The sequence below is a fragment of the Podarcis muralis genome, chromosome 1 (assembly GCF_964188315.1).
Source record: "Podarcis muralis chromosome 1, rPodMur119.hap1.1, whole genome shotgun sequence".
In the NCBI taxonomy this organism is placed as follows: Eukaryota; Metazoa; Chordata; class Lepidosauria; order Squamata; family Lacertidae; genus Podarcis; species Podarcis muralis.
In genome coordinates, this window is record NC_135655.1 from 120,391,348 (window position 1) to 120,417,464 (window position 26,117).

At 44.9% G+C, this 26,117-nt stretch overlaps 1 protein-coding gene across 4 annotated transcripts in view; it reads left to right on the forward strand.

Annotated features, from left to right (window-relative positions):
• The window catches only part of MYO1B (myosin IB), a 137,365-nt gene that overhangs the window by 35,759 nt on the left and 75,489 nt on the right, over nucleotides 1-26,117 (forward strand). For all 4 annotated transcript variants that reach the window (XM_077917358.1, XM_077917364.1, XM_077917370.1 and 1 more), the window contains exon 3: nucleotides 10,433-10,548. In XM_077917358.1, coding sequence (XP_077773484.1) covers nucleotides 10,433-10,548 — 116 coding nt within the window. The remainder of the gene's footprint in view (nucleotides 1-10,432; nucleotides 10,549-26,117) is intronic.

Below are 26,117 nucleotides of genomic sequence, written 5' to 3' on the forward strand. Positions count from 1 at the left end.
AGCCATCCCAGCAGTAGAATATCTCTTGTAGAATTGTAGAGTTTGAGGGCCATCTAGTTCAATCATCTGCAAAGCAGGGAACTCAGCTAAAGCATCCATGACGGATGGCCATCCAACTTGCCCAGAAACCTCCAAGTAAGGAGAGTCCACAACCTCCCTGGGAGACTGTTTCGCTCTCAAACAGCTCTTACCATCAGAAAGTTTTTCCTGATGTTTAGTCGGACTTTTCTTTCTTGGTCATTGGTTCAGGTCCTACCTTCCAGAACAGGAGAAAACATCTTGCTCCATCTTCCATGTGACAGCCCTTGAGATACCTGAACCTCAGATTTGAGATCTTTGAACCAGCACCTCTCATTTAGAGTCTTCATGATGCATTTTTTAAACAAAAAAACTTGGGGAAGATCAAGAAGTGGTCTAGCAGTTCTGTCTGCACCAGGAATTCAACATGTGTTGGGGGCAGGAAGCGCAGAGGGAAGAGAATAGCTGTTACTGGCACCAAGGTAGAAACGGAGAGCGTCTGTGAGTCTCAAGGTAAACTACCTTGAGTGGTAACTGTGGAATGAGTCACAGGCAAAATTGTTCTTAATTTTCTTTACTCGAAAGGTAGGCTGTCTATCCCGTAAGTGCTGGGTTGCATAAATCACATATACCTGTCTACCTTTGCCAGTTAGATTCTGTATTCTGCCCTTGAAACAGCTTGGCCATTCAATTGGCCATGATTCTTGTGTTAATGAAAGTATCTAATCCTCCCGATAGAATCAATAATGATGCAATGCAGAATTACATTCTCTCCCTTTTTGGCCCGAGGACTTGAGTTAATGCATTTTTGTATTTATGATTTCCTGGAATAAAAGAGGGGTGGGCACTCCCCTCCTGCCTCTCCTTGTCAGTCTTCAACGGCCAAGTAAATTTTCTTTCAGCTCTATTGATCCAGTGCAGCGAGTTCTTTAAGAGCAGGGAAGAGCGCCATCTCTTCTCTCCCACCCCACCCTCTCAGTCGCTGCCTCACCGTTTACTGCCTTTGACTTGGATCCAAGAACTGGCATGGTGCCTTCAACTAACTAGGGGAGAGATGACTAGGTGTGTAAAACAGCTCTCTTTTAGAAGGTGCAATGAAATGTGCTATGGCTGCGTCTGATTTTCAGCCCATTAACAGATCTGCAAACTATAGTGTCTAGATCAGGGGAGGGAATCGGTGGTTCCCCAGATCTTGCACTGCAGCTTGCATCATTCCTGACAATTGGACATCCTGGCTGGGAAACATGGAATATAGGGCGAGATTCAGCAAAGTTCTTGCGTGCGCAGAATAAGGTCCACATCAGGATTCCCACCACTCTTTTCCCCTTGGGCGCCCTATAAATCTGCTCTGGAGGCTTTGGAAAACCCCAGAACATGCTTAGGGAGGCACAGGGCAAAGAGAAAGGAAAAAGTCCTGCTATGTAAGTGGACTTCATTCATTGCCCACATCCCCCACTTAGTGCAACAATGAATTCCTCCCATAGAGTCCAGTAGCATCTGGAGGGCATCAGATGCTACGAATCAACTAGTTGGTTGATTGGACGGCCTTAGTGATGCAAATACTCTTGATTGTCCTCAACTCTTAGTGCTACCAGACTTATTAAAAGGCCTTTTGATATACAGTGGGACCTCGGGTTAAGTACTTAATTTGTTCCGGAGGTCCGTACTTAACCTGAAACTGTTCTTAACCTGAAGCACCACTTTAGCTAATGGGGCCTCCTGCTGCTGCCGCGCCGCCAGAGCACGATTTCTGTTCTCATCCTGAGGCAAAGTTCTTAACCTGAAGCACTATTTCTGGGTTAGCAGAGTCTGTAACCTGAAGAGTATGTAACCTGAGGTATCACTGTATTACAGTTTAATTTCAGTATCTGACTTAACTTCTGTGCTTGTGGCTGTTGTAAATGGCAGCAGTTATTATTAAAAGGATTTCTATACAGTGGTACCTCGGGTTACATACGCTTCAGGTTACATACGCTTCAGGTTGCAGACTCCGCTAACCCAGAAATAGTGCTTCAGGTTAAGAACTTTGCTTCAGGATGAGAACAGAAATCGTGCAGCAGCGGCACAGAGGCAGCAGGAGGCCCCATTAGCTAAATTGGTGCTTCAGGTTAAGAACAGTTTCAGGTTAAGTACGGACCTCCGGAACAAATTAAGTACTTAACCCGAGGTACCACTGTACTGCTTTTCATTTGGAGAAGAAATGCCATGCGATTTTGCAAACACATAAAGGCCAACAGGAAAGCAATAAGCAAAACCAAAATGTGGGATAGCTCAGTGGGTAGAACATTATGCTCTTAAACTAAGGGTCATGGGTTTGAGCCCCACGTTAGGCAAAAGATTCCTGCATTGCAGGGGGGGTGGACGAGATGAGCCTTGTAGTCCCTTAAAGGTAAAGGCACCCCTGACCATTAGGTCCAGTTGTGGCCGTCTCGGGGGTTGCGGCGCTCATCTCGCTTTATTGGCCGAGGGAGCCGGCGTACAGCTTCCAGGTCATGTGGCCAGCATGACTAAGCCACTTCTGGTGAACCAGAGCAGCGCACGGAAACACCGTTTACCTTCCCGCCGGAGTGGTACATATTTATCTACTTGTACTCTGACGTGCTTTCGAACTGCTAGGTTGGCAGGAGCAGGGACTGAGCAACAGGAGCTCACCCTGTCGCAGGGATTTGAACCGCCGACCTTCTGATTGGCAAGTCCTAGGCTCTATGGTTTAACCCACAGCACCACCCGCGTCGTTGTAACAACTCTACAATTCTATGATTCCAATATGGGATACCAGTAAAGTAGTAATATAGGGAGAGCTGATAAAGAAGACAGCTTATATAAGAAAGAAAAGGAAACAAGGAATATATTTATTAGAACAACAAATAAGAGAACTTGAGAGAGAAAATTTAGAAACTTGTGCTTCAGAAATCTGTAAACAATTACTCCTGGCTTGAAAACAAGAACGGAAAAAAAGGCAAATATGTGGCAAGACCATTGAGATTAAAAACAAAAACAAAACCCCCCCAAACAAATAAAAAGATATTTGAGAAACCGAACAAAGCTGATAAATTTCTGCCCCATATGTTGAAGAAGGAAGAGATAAATGAATAGCCCTATAACCCCCCCCACCAGACAAGAATGGGCTCTAACACCCAAATAGATTGTTATGGAATTTGAGAAATTTAATAGAACATAATATAAAATGGAGAGTCCTTTATCGACTGAGATTAATAAATTCTTAAACTCTTTAATATTGTCTAAACTAAAAGAAGAGGATGTAAGGAAATTGAATGCACCAGTTGAAATGGAGGAAGTAAAAGCTGCTCTAAAAGGACTTGCAGGAATGGATGGACTTGTACCATAATTTTATTTTATAAGGGAGCAGCTTTGACACACTAACCTCTATGATTAATTCAATAAAAATGTCTAAAAACATGCCAAGAACCTGGGAGAATGCCAAAATAGTAGTTGTTCTTAAAGAAAACATCTTAAAACTTCATTGTATAGTTCTTTGTCATTGTTCAATTACAATGTAAAGTTATGGACCAAAGTACTAGCTAACCGTTTAAATAGAATAATTGAAAGAGAACAACCAGACTTTGTAAAAGACAGAAGAGTGACACAGTGTAATAAAAACAAATAAAAAGAACCAGGAGCATTTCTTTTTATGAATGCCGGAAAAGCTTTTGACCATATTGAATGTCTGTCTGTATTTAATAATAATAATAATAATAATAATAATAATAATAATAATAATAATAATAATATATTTATAGCCCACCCATCTGACTGGGTTTCCCCAGCCACTCTGGGTGGCTCCCAACAGAATATTAAAAACACAATCAAACATCATACATTAAAAATTTCCCTAAACAGGGCTGCCATCAGATGTCTTCTAAAAGTCAGATGGGGAGGTGTTCCACAGGGCGGGGCGCCACTACCGAGAAGGCCCTCTGCCTGGTTCCCTGTAACTTCACTTCTTGCAGTGAGGGAACTGCCAGAAGGCCCTCGGAGCTGGACCTCAGTGTCTGGGCTGCACGATGGGGGTGGAGGCGCAGTTTTAGAAACTCATATATATAAGCTAGGCACCAAATGACCCCTTAAACCTGGGTTATAGTCACCCCAATGGAACGTCTGTTCACCAGTTGGTTAAACTAGATGACTCTTGGGAACCCCTTCCAGCGCTAAAGTTTTTCGTTTCTATGATCTTAATTACTGTATTTTTTGCTCTATAAGACTCACTTTTTCCCTCCTAAAAAGTAAGGGGAAATGTGTGTGCGTCTTATGGAGCGAATGCAGGCTGCACAGCTATCCCAGAAGCCAGAACAGCAAGAGGGATTGCTGCTTTCGCTGCACAGCGATCCCTCTTGCTGTTCTGGCTTCTGGGATTCAGAATATTTTTTTTCTTGTTTTCCTCCTCCAAAAACTAGGTGCGTCTTGTGGTCTGGTGCGTCTTATAGAGCGTAAAATACGGTACATTGCTTGACTGTAGCTCTCTCTCTCTTACCACAATTCACTTGTCCCAGTGTGCAAGAAGGAGAAACACACATGATGGAAATGGCATTAACTATGGACTAAGTCAGAGGTCTTTAAACCTCTGTGGTTGCCAACCTGGCTGCCCAGAAATCTCCACATATGCACACCTGGACCTGCACCAATAGCAAAATGTGCCTGGCGCCTGGGGAATTTTGAACACTGAACCCATGAAGAGACTTCCCCCTTCAAAATGCCTCTAGCTTATCCTTCCCAGATCCTGGAGCCTTGTAAGAAGGGGAAACAGTATCCACTCCTTCAGCCGCCTCTCTGCTCCAAATTGCAGCATCCTGAGACTGTTTATAATTTTTTTCGAGTCAGGGCTTTGTTACCCACATTTGCATATAATGTATAATTTGCCCCTGAGGTGATAGCTAGGTGTGGGTTAGAAGCTATGGTTAAATCCGTTATAGTTCAAAGCAAGAAGTAAAAATGGAAGGTTTGTCATTTCGGTGTCTTTTTTGGAGGGTTAATTACATAACCAGGTTACAAATATTCCAGGGTGGGGAAGCAATAGCATTTTTAAAAATACTCTTTCTTTTTCCTCCCTAGCAAGGCTTACAAGCTCTGCTGAGCAGGTCCTTTAGCCTCTAAACATAGGTACCAGGGCACACATGTATATTAAATAACACTGGAAGAGACATTGCGGGACAGTGAAGGCTTTATAAGGACTATGTGCTCTTTGAGCAAAGGAAGGAAATGCTCCTAAATACTTATAGAACCGGGTTCTGAAATTAGTTACGTTTTTGTTCGTATGGTTTTCTCAGGGCCACTTTGCAGGACTTGGGTGTCCAGTTGCGGCCCCGAATTACAGACTTGAAGGATGTGCTTAGAAAATCGAACAAAATTGGCTCTTGACCAGGAGCGTACTGAATGTTGGACTCCCCTTCAATTATTTCATGTGGCGTTGGAACATTTTGGGACTTGTTCTGCCTGACGTGTTGGTGAATGTGGGACTGAATTTAATTAATATAGACTGAAGCCAACTGTGGCCTTATCAGCAAATTTTATATGGGCTTATATTATTTTCCCATCTCTTTGGTTTCATATTAGTGTTTCCAATTCTTTGCAAGCTTATGCCCAGGTTCTGGCACATACATAAAAGCCAGCACACACATCAAAAAGCCTATTTATTGGATGCAATAAAAGTGCTGCTGCTTTGTGGGCAATAACCACAGGGCTATGCAAATGTCATTTTAAAGCATGCTGTGGCAGCATGACATTTGGGTCACCGCTAATCAAATTTCCTCTTTTGCACCCTGGTTTCAAAGATTGGTTAAAGTGGGCTTGCCAGTCTGTTCCCAGGGGAATCTGGTTAGTGTCTTGTGTTGCCCTTCCTGGGCTTCAGCAATCTTGCTTTCAATCATGAGGTTTGGAGCTATCTTATCTTAGGATAATGATAGTCATGATAATGAATAGTCTGTGGTGCAGCTAGGCCAAAATCTAGGGGTCTGCAGCCCAAGGGTCCCCTAATGACTACATAGAGAGCAGCAGGAGGTGGAGACAGCGACAAACATGCCTCAGGTCTGCACCTGGCCCAGCACCAGCAAGCTGGGCTGCCGCTGGTCTCCCCAATATGCTTTCTTCCAATATGCCTTGAAATCATTTTATAATTGGTGGTGGCCTGCCAGGTTGTAGATCTTCATTTTATTACTTTTATTTTACTGTTTTATTATCGTTTTCTACCACAAAATGGTTCTTATTTCCTGGTTTTAACACCAGGACAGCAGAAGCAAGTTCTGCTTTATTTCTGTAGTCATAATGGTGCTGGGATTTAAGCAGAGGTGGATTTAGGGCAGCATGGCCGGTTCCTCCAATAGGGCGCCTTCCTGCCTCCTTCCCAAAGCCTAGTAAGTGCTAGACTTTGGGAAGGAGGTGTGAGGGCTCTGACACGGTCATAGAGTCCTCCTGCCTTCTTCCCCCAATAATAATATAATAATTTATAATAAGAATAATTTATTATTTATACCCCGCCCATCTGGCTGGGTTTCCCCAACCGCTCTAGGCAGCTCCCAACAGATTAAAAACAGAATAAAACATTGAACATTACAAACTTCAGGTGTCTTCTAAAAGTCAGATAGTTGTTTATTTCCTTGACATCTGATGGGAGGGCATTCCACAGAGTGGGCACCGCTAACAAGAAGGCCCTCTGCCTGGTTCCCTGTAACTTTGCTTCCCACAGTGAGGGAACTGCCAGAAGGCCCTCGAAGCTGGACCTCAGTGTCTGGGCAGAATGATGGGGGTGGAGACGCTCCTTCAGGTATACTGGGCCGAGGCCTTTTAGGGTTTTAAAGGTCAGCACCAACACTTTGAATTGTGCTCGGAAACGTACTGAGAGCCAATTTGGGTCTTTCAGGACCGGTGTTATATAGTCTTGGCGGCCGCTCCCAGTCACCAGTCTAGCTGCCGCATTCTGGATTAGTAGTAGTTTCCGGGTCACCTTCAAAGGTATCCCCACATAGAGCGCATTGCTGTAGTCCAAGCGGGAGATAACCAGAGCATGCACCACTCTGGCGAGACAGTCTGCAGGCAGGTCGGGTCTTAGCCTGCATACCAGGTGGAGCTGGTAGACAGCTGCCCTGGACACAGAATTGACCTGTGCCTCTATGGGCAGCTGTGAGTCCAAAATGATTCCCAGGCTGCACACCTTCTCCTTCAGGGGCACAGTTACCCCATTTAGGACCAGGGAGTCCTCCACACCCTCCCATCCCCGGTCCCCCCGAAACAGTACTTCTGTCTTGTCAGGATTCAACCTCAATCTGTTAGCCGCCATCCATCCTCCAACCACCTTCAGCTTGGTGAATGAGGATGGAGGGCTCTAGGATCTTACCAGAGTCTCACACCTCCTCCTCAAAGACCAGTAACCTCCCTTACCCAGTTTTGCGAAGGTGGCACAAGGGTTGTGTGGGGGGTGTCAAATTTTGGCCTTTGCACAGGGTGCAATATAACCAAGGTCCACCCCTGATATATGTAGGATCACCATATTTCAAAAAGTGAAAATCCAGACACAAAATATGAGAATGTGCATGGACACCACTTTGGGTGCATGTTCTGCTTCAACATATCTGGATAGTAGCAGCAGTTGTAAAGCATGCAATGGTGGAAGGGTGGGGAGAAACGTCCATTGCGTTCTTCACAATCGAAGTAATAAGCATGGCCTGATGAGACCATTGAGTTCAGGGTCAACAGTCGCCCAGCTGCACAACACCACTGTGTGTGCTACAGTAAATGGCTTTTTCTATCAGAGGTTTTAATGGGCTTTCGTTGCAAAAATTGTTTGAGCATGATCCAGGGCATTCTGCCATATTTTAGAATGTGTGAACTTTTTTGAGATGAGAGCGTCTGGTAAGAAAGAACTGGTATTAATGAATAGGGGAGGCAGAATTTCTAGAAACTCTGGAACGATTGGTTGCTAAGGGACTCTGTTCCAGAGTTTTTACTGAGCATGCATGTATATGCTGTTCTGATTTTGGAAGGACACTTTGTGTGCTCTCACAAGGAAGATCCTTGTAGTATTCTTACTGCAAACTTCCAAAAAGGCCACTTCTGATTTTACTTCTGGGGCAGAGTAGCTACTGTAATACTTGCTATTTTCATGTTTCTTTTTTCCACCTCTTGCCAGTTCAAGGTGCCTTTAGACCGAGAGCAACCAAGAGTGTCCACTGGTACTTATTGCCTCCAGAGCAGAATAACATTCTATTTCAGGATAATCTCTTTTCGCTTCCTTGGGTCAGTGCCTCACAAGCCCTTGTGGGCCCAGTTCATTATTGTATTATGTTGCACAGTGATGGGATGAGTGGGAACTGGATCTGTCTACCTGCTGGCTTGTGTTTGTTTTGGATCTCAGCGGCTCAAATAATGAGCAGATCCATGGCTTTGCAATGGTTTTAGTGGTGGCTAACACAAGTTAGAGGGACGCGGGTGGCGCTGTGGGTTAAACCACAGAGCCTAGGACTTGCTGATCAGAAGGTCGGTGGTTCGAATCCCTGTGTCGGGGTGAGCTCCCGTTGCTCGGTCCCTGCTCCTGACAACCTAGCAGTTCAAAAGCATGTCAAAGTGCAAGTAGATAAATAGGTACCACTCCAGTGGGAAGGTTAACAGTGTTTCCGTGTGCTGCTCTGGTTCACCAGAAGCGGCTTAGTCATGCTGGCCACATGACCCGGAAGCTGTATGCGAGCTCCCTCGGCCAATAAAGCGAGATGAGCACCGCAACCCCAGAGTTGGTCACGACTGGACCTAATGGTCAGGCATCCCTTTACCTTTTTAACACATGTTAGAACTTATGTAACATGGCAACAGCTAGATTCCATCCATCAGTCTTAGTGAAGTGTGTGTGTGTGTGTGTGTGTGTGTGTGTGTGTGTGTGAACTATTAATGCCCAGATAAGCCAAATTGTGGCCCAGGCTTACACAAACCTCTGTGGCAAAGCAGAGAGAGGAATTCAGATCAATGTCTTCCTGTGCTTTAATCATGAGACCAGTCCTTTGGGGCTGCAGTTCCAAAATAGTAGCAGTATAAGAACTCGCAGCAAGCTGTAGATATTCTAATCCCTTCGATGCTGTGGCATTTTCTTCCCCCTACCCATAGGAGTTCTGTTTTCATCGCTGGAATGCAATTGCACTCATTCCATGCTCAAGGAATTAAGTCATTTATATCTGGACTTGTTTATACTGGAGTCCTGGTGGGAAGGAGGGTTTTGTGTGGGAAAATTTTCTTTCCCTGGCGTTCCGCCTCCCCCCCCACCTCTTCCCATTACTGGGACTGTAACACAGTTAACTTTGGAGTGAATCTGTAGGTGACTAAATTAGTGCAAAGAGTTCTTTCCGAGTCATACCGAACCCAAAGCAGGGACTTCTTGACATACTTCAACAAGAGAACATGGATGTGCCCCTGACTAGGCGTCGCTCTTTGACCTCTTGAAAAAAATGGGATATTTTAGGATGTGGTATACTGGATTTGGAGCACACTGGTGAACAGCTGGTTCCTCACTCTCAGAATATCAGAACAGCTTACAAAAAAGAAAAATAGCACCCCCAGTTCTCCTCAGACGACAACCTTTTGTATCTTGCTTAATTTCCCCTTATGTTGTCCGAAGAAGATTCCAACCCCCCCCCCCGAAGAATTTGAGTTCAAATATGTAATGCTTTTGTGCGGTAGTTGTTTGAGACCTCAGTTTCTTGAGACCGTTGCTGATTATATGGTATCAAATCACAGTTCATCTGTCTTCACTTCCAGCTGTATTTTCCTCTTGCCATTCAGTAATGAGAGATGAAGTCACCCTGCTTTTTGAGCATTTGTAAAATACGAACATGACGTTTTGCCAAATCGCTCTTCAGTACTACTAAATATGAAGGGCTCCCTACCCCCCCCCTTTGGGATTTACAACCTTTTAAATGGAGCAACAGAGCCTTTAGGGTAGGTTATAGCATAACGCTTCTCACTTTGTAAAGTATGCACAGGCCTAAACAAATCCAAAAACATTCTTCACAGAATCACAGATTTATGGAGTTGGAAGGGACCATAGGGGTCATCTAGACTAACCCCCTGCAATGCATGATTATTTCACCCAGTGTATGACTCCAACCCACAACAGCCCTGATATTAAGAGTGTTATCCTCTACTGACTTGCTGGTTTTGTGTTCTTAAAGGCAAAATAATATTTCATGATGAATTCATCAAGTTAATCCTGTATTTCACTTTACTTTTTAGAATTAAAGCTGGGTGGTTGTTTTTTAATTTGGCCAGTTTTGAAATTTCCTTCGTATTTGGGGAGTTCAGGTGATAATTGTTCCAATGCAAATGATAAGGTAGAGGTAAGCATTCCTTAACGTGTTTTGTAAGTTAAATTGTCACATCAGCTGTTAAAACTCCACTGTGCATTCTTTCTTTTCGGCAGACTTACATCGGTAGTGTGGTGATATCGATAAATCCATACAGATTGCTCCCTATTTATTCCCCGGAAAAAGTGGAAGAATACAGAAACAGAAACTTCTATGAACTCAGACCTCACATGTAAGTATGTAAAAAGTTTCAGGTTCTTCATCTTCTTCTTCAAGAAATGCAGTTTATAGACAGGAACAGCTGTTTCCTGCAAGTCACAGAATGTGTTTGATCCATCGTGCCTTTGATTAGCTCTAAGTTTATTCGCAGAATTTTTTGTTCCAAGGGAAGAAATCTGGATATTTTATTCACTGATTGTGATAGAAGTTGGTCTTACAGATGACGCTGCTTTCTAGTTACATCCTAGGCCAGAATTAGATGACACAGCAGATGCTTGGTGGCCGCTGAAAATAGGAGCCCTGTGTTTTGCGCTCTCTCCTACTCTTCCTGCCTTCAGTAACTAGACCTGACTGGGAGGCAGGGAGAGAGAGGAAGTGGCTGGAGGAGTATTTGCAAATGAATGGATGGACATGGAAAAGTTGAAAGGTTGACCTTACAAGGCCAGCTGGGTTAGGAATACCTGCTTGCTGAAATGGTAGACATGTCACATGTAATATTAAGTCAAGCCTCTACATTCCTCCCCTGGTCCTCCTGCTGTTGCCATGCTACTTCTGGCTAAGCTGTGGTCTGGCTTAGCATTACCTCTGAATCTCCACGAATCATGTGCTGGGAGCCAAGAACAAATCTTGGTTGAAACTCGTGGCTTATCAGGAATGAGACAAACTATGAGCCCAACTTTGGAGGTCAAATGCGAAGCCAGACCGTGACTTAGCCCTGGGAGGCATGTCATCAGCAGGATTGGGGAAGGAGGGCTGCAACCACAATCTTCAGTTTTATTATTTGTGCTAAGCCGCGGTTTACAAATGGAGATTCCCAACTCAGTTTGTTTTGTAATGTTAACTGGGTCAAAGTGCCTTTCTTCCTTTAGCCAGGGATGTGGGTCCTCTGTCCTTCATCACTCCTTTCTTTTCCTTCTCCCTGTCACAATTTTAGTTGCACCTTCTATTTATAAAAAACTTCCCTGTCACCTTGCTTTCGCCCTTGCTCTGTATTAAGAAAGTTCCGTGATTAAATGTTCTGATTTCTCTGCAAACCGAAACCTTGCGAATTGAGATTGGGTATATGTAATTCCAAATTGAGAATAGGGCTTTGCATATATATCCCTGCTTTTTCACCAAGGGGCACATGGTTCACCCCCCCCCCCTCAGTTAATCCCTACAATGACCCTGTAAGGTAGGCTAAGAGGCTGTGACTGACCTGAGATCACTTGAGCTTCATGACTGAGTGGGGATTTGAACCCTGATCTCCCAGGTCCTAGTCCGACACTCAACCACTACACCACACTGACTTCCTAGAGTACTTCTGCTATGGGGGCAGCTGTATAAATTAATTGTTTGATGTTTTGATGTGTTGAGGGGTTTTTCTTTACAAATGAAGCTGTACAGAAATGATGATGATGACGACGATGATAAATTCCATGGCAAAAAAAGGTGTCTAGACCTTCCATTGTCACTACTGTAACCTAGGCTTAAGGTGCCATTTGGCAATTCGCTTATGCTTCTGAGTTTCTAACTGCTGCCAATTCCCTCAGCTGGGAGTTGGTGGGAGTTGCAGTTGAGGAACATCTCTGTTCTAAGATTTACTTGTACTCAGATTCTGAGTCTTGTCCTTTTTGGAAGGGATGGGGGATTTGTTCTTTATCCATCACCCCACTCCTTTTGTTGCTTTTGCCTTCTCAGAAAACCATTGAAATTGTTTAGTTCTGTGCGACACGAGAGGATGCCTGGTATAAGAATAATCATGGCAATAGCCTGAGCCATCTCTGCATTCTAGGCACTCCCCAGTGTATCAATAGCATCTGCAGATGGAAAATCCCCAAGAGATAACAGGAATCTGTGTTTGCCAAGGAGGCCATGAAATCCTGATGTTTACCAAGCGAATAAGTATTGGCATTCAATGTCAAAGCTCCGCATGGAGGTCTCAAGCGCCGCCTCTGAGACCACCTTAACTACCGCTGCGATTTTGCTGGAGGGCAAAGAAAAAACTTTTGCTGATGTGCTTTGTGTGGTTCTGGCCCACTTCTGCCCGATCTCACTTTGAGCAGCGAGGGAAGAATGTGCTGAGGAAGCAGGAAGGCAAATGTCAAGCTAAGAGGTCATGGGATGTGCAGTTCTGTATCACTGGAGAACAAATTAAAGACAGACATCAGGAAAACAAAATCTTAAATAACAGTTCCTTCCAACTTAAATTGATTCCCTCTTATCTGGTATTCATATGCTGCTTATTAGTACATATGCATACCCTCCAACATTTCTCTGATGAAAATAGGGACATCCTATTCATTAATAATAATAACTACCCCGCCCATCTGACTGGGTTGCCCCAGCCACTCTGGGTGTCTTCCAACATAATAAGAACATTATAAAACATTAAACATTTAAAAGCTTCCCCATACAAGGCTGCCTTCAGGTGTCTTCTAAAGCAGTGTTTCCCAAACGTTTTTGGGCAACGGCACACCTGTTTACTGAAAAAAAATCTCGCGGCACACCACCATTAAAGCCCCGCCCCGTGACATCAGCGCGCAGCGTCACGCCGGGAGGGACGCACAAAAGTGAAAGTTTTCTCCCGCCGCGCAGGAGCGATGCCTCTCTCTGGCTCTCCCTCCGCGCAGGCTGAGGGAGGGAGGGAGGGGCGCGTGTGACCCGTCTCTGCTGGGAGACCAAACCCAGCGAGGCAGAGTCGCGCGGAGGCGCCCAGGCAGCGCTGCCGGCTGCGAGGAGGAGCGCCAGGCAGCAGCAGGAGGCGCGGCCTCTCCTCGCCGCCGCCGCCCCGCATCTTGCCGCCCGACTCGCCCGCCTCCCTCCAGGCATCTTGCGGCACACGAGGCAACGTCTGACGGCACACTCGTGTGCCGCGGAACACCGGTTGGGAAACACTGTTCTAAAGATTGTGGAGTTACTTATCTCCTTGGCATCTGTTGCAAGGGTGTTCCTTCAGGTTCTATAGATACTTATCTCCTTGCCTCAGGGGTCACATAACTCCATACCCAACAACATTTCTTTGACGAAAAATAGGAACGTCCTAAGGATAGCTCAAAGGGGCGTGGGTGGCACTGTGGGTTAAACCACAGAGCCTAGGACTTGCCGATCAGAAGGTCGGTAGTTCGAATCCCCGCTCCCATTGCTCGGTCCCTGCTCCTGCCAACCTAGCAGTTCGAAAGCACCCCAAAAAGTGCAAGTAGATAAATAGGTACCACTCCGGCGGGAAGGTAAACAGCATTTCTGTGCGCTGCTCTGGTTTGCCAGAAGTGGCTTAGTCATGCTGGCCACATGACCCGGAAGCTGTACGCTGGCTCCCTCGGCCAATAAAGCGAGATGAGCGCCGCAACCCCAGAGTTGGCCACTGCTGGGCCTAATGGTCAGGGGTCCCTTTACCTTTACATTTTTAAGGATAGCTCAGCCCATCCTGTTCTTGGCTTCTCTGTTCTACGTTAATGGCAGATATTAGAGGCACTATTTAAATGTGTGTGTATATAAGCAAAATAATAGTTGTTTATTGTGCCCCCTCCCCTCGGGGTGGCAGTTTTGGGGGAGAAGAGAGAAACCTCCTAAGTTTCCTGTAGCAGTATAGCCGGCCATGAGGTTATATATGGCTTCTCTTGCAGGGTTGTGCTTGGAAACTTGTTAATTACAGTTGCAGCCTAATTTTAAGTCTTACCAAGAATTGATACTTTTTAAAGCAATCAGGGTTCCAGTAAAACAAAAGTGAAAAGTAGACTTGGGCAAGGTAGGTTGGTCTCAAAAGGCCACTGACCGTCCTTTAACCTGATAATTATGTGCTGCTTAGCTTTCCTGCTTTCAGTATTGAACTGTTATTGAACAGTATTATGTACACTAAGATGTTAGGCCTTTTTGTGGCAGATATAATTCATGCATCTTAGCTGGAGCCTTGCAGGGGCGGGGGGGGGGGGAAGAGAAATCATATACCATATACAGTGGTACCTCAGGTTAAGTACTTAATTCATTCCAGAGGTCCGTACTTAACCTGAAACTGTTCTTAACCTGAAGCACCACTTTAGCTAATGGGGCCTCCCGCTGCTGCCACGCTGCCAGAGCACAATTTCTGTTCTCATCCTGAAGCAAAGTTCTTAACCTGAAGCACTATTTCTGGGTTAGCAGAGTCTGTAACCTGAAGAGTATGTAACCTGAGGTACCACTGTATTAAAAGATGGGGAAGAAAGCTTGGATGAATGGTTTAAAAATGTGTGCATAGCTATCTTTTTATAGAACTCCCACCTATTTTGAATACATAATTCTCTCTGTGTGGTGTGTGTTCACATCAATCCCTGTGGAACTGGGTGGTGGTTTGAAAGTGTCCAGAAGGCATGGAGAATTCTGCTAACTTTTTCTAAAAGGAAGTTCCTTTTTTTTTTTTTTTTTTTGCAGATTAGTGTGTAGGGGGTTGTGGAATTCACTGTGCAGCTATGCCTTCCCTCGGGCCACTCAGATCAATGTGGATGTTAACAGTGCGATGATGCAGATACTTTTGCATTCTCCCTGTCTGCGTGGAATTCGCCAGACATGCCCTGCAGCAAACTTCACCCTTAACTCCCGGACCCCATGAGAATGGTTGGGGGTTTTCAGGATACGCCTTAAACATTTTTGTCCTCCATAATCAAAGCACATACTTAATCTGTATGGAACTCTTAACAAGCACACATAGCACCGTGCAGCAGAGTGATGCTAATTAAAAAAACAAAGACATTAGTAAAAATAAAATATTTGGTCTTGAAGCCCAGGCTGTTGAGAAGAGGCACACCAAACTAGCACATTTTTAGGGAAAATTAAGACGTCTCCATCCCTGTAGTGTAATGAAAATCATGAGCTCCAGGGCTTCTGGTAATTTGGCTCGGGTCAAAGCAGCTTCTCTGTCTCCAGTATTAGCAAATAAAATAAAATAAATTGAGTATAGAGCCAAGGACACATATTCCTGAGTGTTCTTTGACCTTTTTGTGGACCACCTGAATGGAATTTAGGGGCATCCCAGTGGTCTGTATGGCACAGTTTGAGACTTCTTACGTACAAGTCACTTCTGTCTTTTGGAAGGCAGACAAAAATATTCTGTTTGGGTAAGCCCTTACGGCATCAGATGTGGGGTAGGTGAGGAACAGGCCAGAGGTTCCCCATGGCTGCTATAGTTTATACCATGGCTTAACACATCTCCCCCAAATATCAGTTGTATTTGTGACTTCACTCATTGGCTAAGAAAACTGAAATATGTTAGTAGGCACATTTCTCATGAAAGAATGGGACATAGTGATGCTTGCACAGTTTGCCTCTTGAGTTCTTGAAGGACTTGAATTTCTTTTCTCTTTGTAATGAAAATTGGGAATTGGATACACCTAGTAGCATGGCTAGAATCAAGGTAAAGGTAAAGGTACCCCTGACCGTTAGGTCCAGTTACGGACGACTCTGGGGTTGCAGCACTCATCTCGCTCTATAGGCCGAGGGAGCCGGCGTTTGTCTGCAGACAGCTTCTGGGTCATGTGGCCAGCATGACAAAGCCGCTTCTGGCGAACCAGAGCAGCGCACAGAAATGCCGTTTACCTTCATGCCGGAGCAGTACCTATTTATCTACTTGCACTTTGACGTGCTTTTGAACTGCTAGGTGGGCAGGAGCTGGGACCGAACAATGGGAGCTCACCCTGTCACGGGGATTCGAACCGCCAACCTTCCGATCGGCAAGCCCTAGGCTCTGTGGTTTAGACCACAGCGCCACCCGTGTCCCAGAATCAAGGTAAAACCTGGTAAATCAGGCAATATGGCAACCCTAGTGGATACCTAAATTAAATTTCAGTTGGCACTCCTATCCTAAGACCTCCTCTAAAATACTTTGCAGTGCTCACTTCTTTGTAAAATTCCTAATGTTCTTGTTCTTGTATGTCAGGATTATGAATCAGAAATAGTTAAAATACTTTCACTAGAACACTGTTTAGATTTCCTGTTACTGGCAAGATCTCTTATTACTCAATGTTCATAGTGTACTACTGTCAGTCTTGCTTTGGTGAACAAGTTTATAAAGTAATGTTCATAAAGTGAGCATCTGGCGAGAGAACTGCTAACTTCAGTATTTCACCATATTGTATATGTGTATTTTCTTAATGAAACTTCTTTGTGTCTGGAGTATTTAATGGCCTGTAAAAAATTTTAGGAGATGGCATGCGCTTCTGCTCTCGATTCCACACATAGATATATTTTTAATTAATTGGTTCTGTAGGATTAGAATTGCATTGCAAGCTACATTTTGTTTATGTAATGGGAAGCGGTTTTGCAAATTGGTTCTACCAGATTCCGACCGTAGCTTAATGATGTTGGGGCCTTTTCTCAGTGAGGAAAAGTAAAGCTGAGAAAACAATGCACTTGTAAACGTAAACACATCTGCACTCTTTGAGCACTGACACATCGACACTTCCATTGTAGACTACTGTGCGGCCTCGCAAGTACATTTAAAAAGAGAAAAGAAACACAGTCATTAAAAGATACTAGGCTGCTCATGCTAGGATTGCCAGCTATTTAATTTTTTTAAATTGTGCCCAGTGCTTGGAGGCCTCTGGAAAAACGGATGAAGTTAGTAGTATTTAATGCAGATGGAGTCTTTTCACTTAAGGTGCACAGTTTAAAAGCTTGATGGGGAGGCCTCTCCCATCTCGCTCCTTGATTTCTGGCTACTGGCTTAGAAACAAATCTAAACCACAACCAGGCCATTTCTATTTCTGGTTGGTTGGCAGCCCTTGTCTCCTATATGACCAATGCCCTGAAAACCAAGACTTCCCCACTTAGCTGCTTAGATGAGATCCTAACTTTCCACATGTAACTAGGGTGGTTAAACATTGAAGCGGATGTCCAATTTTATTACAGTGGTACCTTGGTTCTCAAACTTAATCTGTTCCTGAAGTCCGTTCCGAAACCAAAGCGTTCCAAAAACAAGGCACGCTTTCCCATAGAAAGTAATGTAAAATGGATTAATCCGTTCCAGACTTTTAAAAACAACCCCTAAAACAGCAATTTAACATGAATTTTATGATCTAACAAGACCATAAAAGGAAAGCAATAAACAATGCTCGGGTTACATACGCTTCAGGTTACATACGCTTCAGGTTACAGACTCCGCTAACCCAGAAATAGTGCTTCAGGATGAGAACAGAAATCGCATGGTGGCTGTGCAGCAGCAGTGGGAGGCCCCATTAGCTAAAGTGGTGCTTCAGGTTAAGAACAGTTTCAGGTTAAGAATGGACCTCCGGAACGAATTAAGTACTTAACCTGAGGTTCCACTGTACTGCAGTCACACAATCAATCAATCAGTAGCTGAACTGGGTTCCACACAGTCACAAAAACACAAAACAAAAAAGCTGCAAAAACAAAAACGCAAAATAAATAAGCAAAAACAGACAGACCTCAGCGTAACACTCAAAACGGAAGTGTGGCACTCAAATCATCAACGTAACACTCAAAACGAAAGTACCACTGTATTATTATTATTATTATTATTATTATTATTATTATTATTATTATTATCATTATCATTATCATTATCATTATCATTATCATTATTGTTGTTGTTATTATTATTATTATTATTATTATTATTATTATTATCATTATCATTATTATTATTATTAATGCATTTATTATTAATAATAATTGTAATAAAAAAACTGCCCCATTGAAATTTTAGGAGCTTTGGTCTTGAAGATAGCTGGTCTTGGAGAGAGAGATGTTTTATTCGTTTTCAGATGTTTGCCCAAATGAGCAGGGAGCAGGGAGAGCATGACCACATACTCTGCCTCCATTCCTTAGGGTCCCCAGCCACATGGGCAGAGCCTACACACAAATTTGTATGTGCATAGGTTCATTTAGACATTTACACTCTGCTTTGGCTGAGATTCCTGCATTGCAGGGAGTTGGACTAGATGACCCTTGGGGTCCCTTCCAGTTCTATGATTCTGCACCAAATGTGTGCAGGGAGCAGCGTTTCCCAGTCTCCACTCTTCAAGCATTCAGGCAAATGTCTGGACAGTAAACCCTAGGTAAAGGTAAAGGTAAAGGTACCCCTGCCCGTACGGGCCAGTCTTGCCAGACTCTAGGGTTGTGCGCCCATCTCACTCAAGAGGCCGGGGGCCAGCGCTGTCCGGAGACACTTCCGGGTCACGTGGCCAGCGTGACATCGCTGCTCTGGCGAGCCAGAGCCGCACACGGAAATGCCGTTTACCTTCCCGCTAGCAAGCGGTCCCTATTTATCTACTTGCACCCGGGGGTGCTTTCGAACTGCTAGGTTGGCAGGCGCTGGGACTGAACGACGGGAGCGCACCCCGCCGCAGGGATTCGAACCGCCGACCTTTCGATCGGCAAGCCCTAGGCGCTGAGGCTTTTACCCACAGCGCCACCTGCGTCCCTTTTAGTAAACCCTAAGTTTGGTCTTAATTTTAGACAAGGAAACGCTCCCATTGTCTTAAAAAGTGAAATGTGAGCTGATCCCAGATTTGGCAAAGGAGGGAAGCCTTTAGTGGACTTGTGGGATGCAGATTAAGTTCTGAGATAGGAGTGACATTCTGAGCAGGTGCAGCGGTGATGGGGGGCATAATTCTGCCCCCCCCCCCCAAGTAAACCTGGACCTAGCAGTTTCTGACAGGACAGTTTATGGATGGATTTGAGAAAACTGTAAAGCGTCAAACCCATCACCCAAATCCAAAAGGGGTCAGGGAGTCAGAAGTCAACATTGCTTAGTTTAAGTTGTTATTCTAAATAAGAAGTGTGAAGATGTGCCCTGTGTAAATGAAAGAGATGTAAACTAAAGTATTTGACATGAGTGCTGATGGTTCTCTCTTATATTCCCTTTGTTCCTAGTAAATATGACCATTAGTTGTAGAGGCCCCCAGTTGCAATTAACAGCAGCTGCCTGTCCCTTTCATTGAAAATGTGTCATTTATGTTTAAGGCTTTATTTTTTCCCTCCCTGCTTCAATTTACAGCATACAAATGGCATCCATCTGCTGCCCTAAGTGCCTTTGGCCATTATTCAAAGTAACAATAAGGGTGGCAGCAATAAGTCCTTAGAAACAGCTCTTTTGCTGAAAAGCTGATAGCTTCAACCTCACCCCCTAAGCAAATCCTTAATAAATAGGCTAGCCTATCTTGCTTGTATTTTGGATTTTTGTTTTAACTGTCTTTGGTCTGGGAAGCTTTGGATTTATAAAAGGGAACAAAAGTTTCTAGCTATTAAGATACACATAATATTATTAAACGCGTACAAGATGGAACCAACAGTTTTTGATAACTTAAATGTTAAAGACTGAATTGAATGGTGGCTTTGGCTTAGAGCAGTGGTTCCTAATTAGCCAAATACTGCAGACCCCCTGTTTTTCCAAAAGCCAAACCATGGACCCCTTGCTTTTGAAAATGTTGAAATCTCTGCGGTAGTTTTTCTTACGTGACTAGCACCACCATAGCTCCAACATGTCCCAGCTCAAATTGGGGATGCGTGTCTTCCGGGACAAGCTCTAACGCGAGTCACATGACCCACACGAGAGCACAGCCCCGCCCTCAACAGATGTCCCAGACAGTTGATGGGTATGTGCCATACATTTGTCCATGCAGGTTGAGGACTTTATTATCTGTATACTAACATAGCAATCCTAACATAAGGTAAAGGTAAAGGGACCCCTGACCATTAGGTCCATCCACGGACGACTCTGGGGTTGCGGAGCTCACCCCGTCGTGGGGATTCGAACCGCCAACCTTTTGATCGGCAAGCCCTAGGCTCTGTGGTTTAACCCACAGTGCCACCCATGTCCCTAACCATTGATTATTCAGAGAAAGAAGCATGCAAGTCAGAGAAATGGTAAAGAGGTTCCATTCCCCTTATATCTCTCCCCGCTGCCCCCCTCTGCCAATTGTAGGTGTAAACAGAATAGCAAAATTGAATTATTTCCCCAAAGGAAGTGAAATATTACATTGAAAGTAGTTATAATAAATGACAGTCCTCAATATTAACTAAAAAGAGAGAGAGAACAAATTTATTGTCCCTTTTCTGCTTTAAAAATACAGTGGTACCTCGGGTTAAGTACTTAATTCATTCCGGAGGTCCATTCTTAACCTGAAACTGTTCTTAAACTGAAGCACCATTTTAGCTAATGGGGCCTCCTGCTGCCACCATGCCACCAGAGCACGATTTCTGTTCTCACCCTGAAGCAAAGTTCTTAACCTGAAGCACTATTTCTAGGTTAGCGGAGTCTGTAACCTGAAGCATATGTAACCTCAAGCATATGTAACCTGAGGTACCACTGTATATTGATCAAGTTAGTAAGTTTTCCTTAATGTACTCAAAGTGTGACTTCAACTTTAAACGTTTGTGTAAGTGTGTGAAGTCTTATTCTCAGTATCGTGTACCATGCCCTTTGCCTCTTCTTGTACAATTACTCTCCCCCACTCCCCGCCGCCTTTATAAAAACCACACACCATGAAATCTACTCTTATCACATTTTTTCAAATAAAAAAAAAAAGATAAAACGGTAAAAGGAACGTTTCAGGCAATTGAGCATGTGGCTCAAAAACGTAAAAGCGGCGTACTTAAAACTGCGTATCCGCAAATGAGGAAAATATGCACAGCCGTTTGTGAGTCTTATTAGTGGGATAGGATGAAAGGGAAAATGAGTGGCAGTGGCTGATTTTCCTTCTCCCCCCCCTTCCCCCTTGGAGCATTAAGAGTTGGTGCTTGCAAGGCAAATGGAAGCAGTGTGCCTTAATGCGAGGTTTGAAAAGAGCTATGAGTCAATTAGACTCGGAGGCATTGAGGGTATTCCATATGGTGGGGACATTGTATGAGAAGGATGTGCCACCTGCTGTGAGTAAGCAGCGGGGGACAGACTGCGCTGTTGTTTGCTTACGGTGGGGGGGGGAAGTGTTTCTGGGGGGGGGGCAAGAAGGGTTGTGTTTGTAGTGTTCGTTCTGGCCCCAGAAAATTGACTGGTTATCGTCTCGCTGAAACGAGGGATTTCAGGACAAAAAGGAAAAGTTCAAAGGGAAGCATGTCCCTCACAAGCATCTCATCATAACACGCGCTTCTCTTGTTCGAAAAAGTTCTGTCTCTCTCTCTCTTGTTGCGTGTGGAGGTCCCCAAGCCACCCCTTGAAATAATTCACAATTCACACGTAATTTTAGCTTAAGGTTTTTGGCACTATTTTGGCCACAACTTTATTAAAATACAAAATCTGTGAGTGGTTGCTTAGGCATTGGTTATGACTATCTGCCTGGGACAGAACTGACTATCCAAACTCCATTGGATGCCAGTGAAGGGAAAACAATGTTGGGGATCAGTTGAGCTGAGCGACAGTCCCTCACCGCTCACCCAACCAGCTCCCCAAGGCTTGCCGGCCCTGGTCCCATTTCAGGGATTGGACGAAATCGTGGCAAGCCTCAGGATTCCTTTAACGGAATTCCCTTCCACACCACCATTGGAGGGGCAGGCCCAGCCTATCTGTACCCCTCCTCCAACCAATTTTATAACAAATGCCTAACCTTACAAGTTATGACGAATTGCTAAGTAGTAGGCAAAAACCAAGTGGCACCAGCCAATCAGCCAAATGGCAAAATTCCTACTAGGCCCCTGCCCCAAGGCAGACGACCCCATGACAGGCAAAGCAAGGTCAACCGGAACACAGGGCGGGAGGACGGGTGATCCGATGCTCACTGCGAAAGAGAAAGCAGAAGCAGTGAGCCCCAATATTTAAAGCCTATGGTCCCACCCACACAATTTGCTACATGCAATTTGCCCCAGCAACCCGGTCAGCCAATCATGGTGCCAGGCACTAACCATTAACCCGCCTGGCAACAGAGAGCTGGCCTGGCGCCCCCCACCGCAACCCGTGCTCTCATTTTAGGGAGAACACGCTTTACATGATAGTCTTCAGGAATGACCCCTGGCGCCTTGTCCTTGGGGCCCATGTTAAAAGATTTGGCTTGGTTTTGCTTGGACTAAAAACCAAGACATCACTGCCTGCCCTGTGGCACAACAGGTCAGTGTCTCTGGCTGTTAACCAGAAGGTTGCAGGTTCGAGCCCACCCAGGGACCGTGGGCAGGATTCTTGCATTGCAGGGGGGTGGACTACAACTCCACAATTCTATTATTCTATACCAGGCATGGACAAACTCTGGCCCTTCAGATGTTTGCAGTCCCAATTGTAGTCCCAAACATCTGGAGGGCCAGAGTTTGCCTATGCCTGTTCTATACCCTGTGTTTCTGTAATAGAAGGTGACTTGAGAGCATATTCTGTAGCCTGGCCATAAGTCTATGGAGAAAGAGGTGCCTGTTTCACAGCGGCTGGATGCTCCCAAAATCCAAGCCTGAGCATTTGTGAGATTCTGTTTTAAAACTTTGATCTCTTTTTAGTGCCTAAGGGGTATGAACATTAAGAATATTATGTGTTAACATGGGTAGGGTTTATTTGCTCCTGAGGCTTTTGAGTAGGGCAGGATTAGAAAGTGGATTAAAGACTCGTTTTGAAGATGATTCTTCGCTGAAACAGTGGTGGTTTTGAGAAGGTGGGCCAGAATTATGCAGGAAAGCTCAATGGGGAGGGAGGCACATTTCATAGCATTTGAAAATCTCTGTCTTTGCCAACCCAGTGCCCTCCAGATGTTTCGGACTATGACCATTGCACGTGTTTTATTCTACTGTCCATTTAATGCAAAAAATCCAGGACAGATATTTCAACCCCATACTGAAAGAAAGGTTGAATTGTGCTGACTCCTACAGGGCTTTCTTCTTATTCAATAGCTGTTATAAGACTTGAGAGGCACTTTTAAACTTATAGTTATATCTTAAAGTATCTCCTTTTTTTGAACAGATGCCAGTTTTATACTTTGACCCACATATTTTTGTATTCTCTCTATGCCGAAAAAGGTGATTGATTGAATCCCATCAGCCTCGATGAGCAGAGTAGTGCTGGTTTGGGAGTTGCGATTCAAAGCACCTTGAGTGCATCAGGTTGCAGAAGGCTGCTTTCTATAGCATGGAGACTTAAACTTACGAATCCCTCTTAAATCTACCCTGGTGCCTTATCGGTTTTAAGAATGGTGGTGGTGACACACGTACCTATGGGACTGCCTCTCCTGGTATGCCCCACGGAGGACCTTAAGGTCCACAAATGACAACATTTTGGAGGTCCCAAGTCGCAAGGTGGTTAGATTGGTCTCAACTAGGGCCAGGGTCTTTTCAGTACTGGCCCCGACTTGGTGGAACGCTCTGTCACAAGAGACTAGGGCCTTGAGGGACTCGACATCTTTCTGCAGGGCCTGCAAGACAGAGCTGTTCCGCCTGGCCTTTGGTTCGGACTCAGTCTGACCATTATGTTTCCCTCCCCTTATGGTTTTGATCTATGGGCTATTATTAAAAGGAGGCTGCTTTTTAAATTGTATTTTAACCTGTATTTTAAATTGGGTGCCCCCCCATTATGTTTTTATTGTAATTTTACTAGTGTTAGCCGTCCTGAGCCTGGCTCTGGCTGGGGAGGGGGGTATAAATAAATTAATATTATTATTATTATTATTATTATTATTATTATTATTATTATTATTAAAGAGGTGGCAAATGAGCACTGGGAGGCGGGGGAGTAATAAAATACAAATTTTGCAAAGAAAATGTAGCCGCTCAGTATGGAGTAACTTAAATAGGTACCCCACGTCATCCTGAAGAACATTTGCTGGGGGGCAGGGTTCCCCCCCCCCATGTGGTAGGAGACTAATACGGTTTCCTTTTACATGAATACTTCACAACAAGCCCTTATTTCATTTTTTTTAAGGGCAGTGAATAGCCCTGCTGACATCCTGGCAAAATAATTGGAAACACATGCTTGAAACTCTTAAAATGAGAGGAACGTGAAAGATTTATTTGGTTCAGTAATTACATGATTGCTCAGAAGACTGGATTGGTAATTGAGGTTTGCAGCTATGGATGTTAACAGTTATGAAGGGTAGGCACTGATATGGGTCAGGACTTCATGGCTGCCATGAGAGTCGTAGGGCTGCCCCCAACACATCATCAACCCTACACATGTAAGCAGGAGAACGGTGAGTTAAGAACACTTCATTGGGACTTCTTATAACTTCCTGGTGAAGCAGTGTGGTGTAGTCAGTGGCGTAGCGTGGGTTGTCAGCACCCGGGGCAAGGCAAGTAATTTGCGCCCCCTAACCCGTGGATTTGCGCCCCCTAACCTGTGGATTTGCCCTAACCCCAGATGTTGCGCCCGGTGCGGCCGGCCCCCCCTGCACCCCCCACGCTACGCCACTGGGTGTAGTGTAGTGATTTAAGTGTTGGACTAGACAAGGGTTCAAATCCCCACTCAGCCATGAAACTCACTGGGTGACCTTGGGCCAATCACAACCTCTCAGCCTCTCAGCCAATCACTACCTCACAGGGGTGTCGTGGGGAATAAACGGGGGGGGGGGGACCATGCACACCCCTAATCTCCTTGAAGGAAATATGGGATATAAATGTGATTAATAATAGTAATTTACACCTGATGTTTTCTTCAGAACTGGTGGGCTTGTTTGGGTGTGCTGCCTGCTACAGGCTAATGGACCCATGAGAGCCCTTGAGACAGGGATCTCCACATTTTCTGCTGAGTGGCCAGCCAAAAAATGTCAGACTGGCAGCCTTCTCTCTCAGCTGCTCCTTGAGGTTGTGTCTGAAAAAACGAGCAGTTACATACAGTCTGTTACTTTGCCCCCAGCTCCAGGTTTGGAAGTGGGCGAATATAATACAGTGGTTCCTTGGGTTAAGAACTTAATTCGTTCTGGAGGTCCGTTCTTAACCTGAAACTGTTCTTAACCTGAGGTACCACTTTAGCTAATGGGGCCTCCCGCTGCCGACGTGCCGCGATTTCTGTTCTCATCCTGAAGCAAAGTTCTTACCCCCGAGGTTCTATTTCTGGGTTAGTGGAGTCTGTAACCTGAAGTGTGTGTGACCTGAAGGGTCCGTAACCCGAGGTAACACTGTAAAATGGTGCTGTTTGGAATAGAATGAAAAGAAGCTTTAACACTCTTCTTCAGAGTTTGCTGTGCCATAGTGCAATTGAACGGACGCATGTGGCGCTGTGGGTTAAACCACAGAGCCTAGGGCTTGCCGATGAGAAGGTCGGCGGTTCGAATCCCCGCAATGGGGTGAGCTCCCGTTGCTTGGTCCCTGCTCCTGCCAACCTAGCAGTTCAAAAGCACGAAGTGCAAGTAGATAAATAGGTACCGCTCCGGTGGGAAGGTAAACAGCGTTTCCATGCGCTGCTCTGGTTCGCCAGAAGCGGCTTAGTCATGCTGGCCACATGACCCAGAAGCTGTACGTCGGCTCCCTCGGCCAATAAAGTGAGATGAGTGCTGCAACCCCAGAGTTGTCCGCAACTGGACCTAGTGGTCAGGGGTCCCTTTACCTTTACCTAGTGCAATTAAAAGGATGATCGCCACGCCCTGCTCAAATCTCTAAACTGGAGAGGAAAACTGAGACTTCTTTTGATATTGTGCTTCAATGGTGTTGCCTTAGGGAATCTTTAATTTCACCTTATTTCAGCCCTCGCTTATCACTCTCAGTTGTATTACT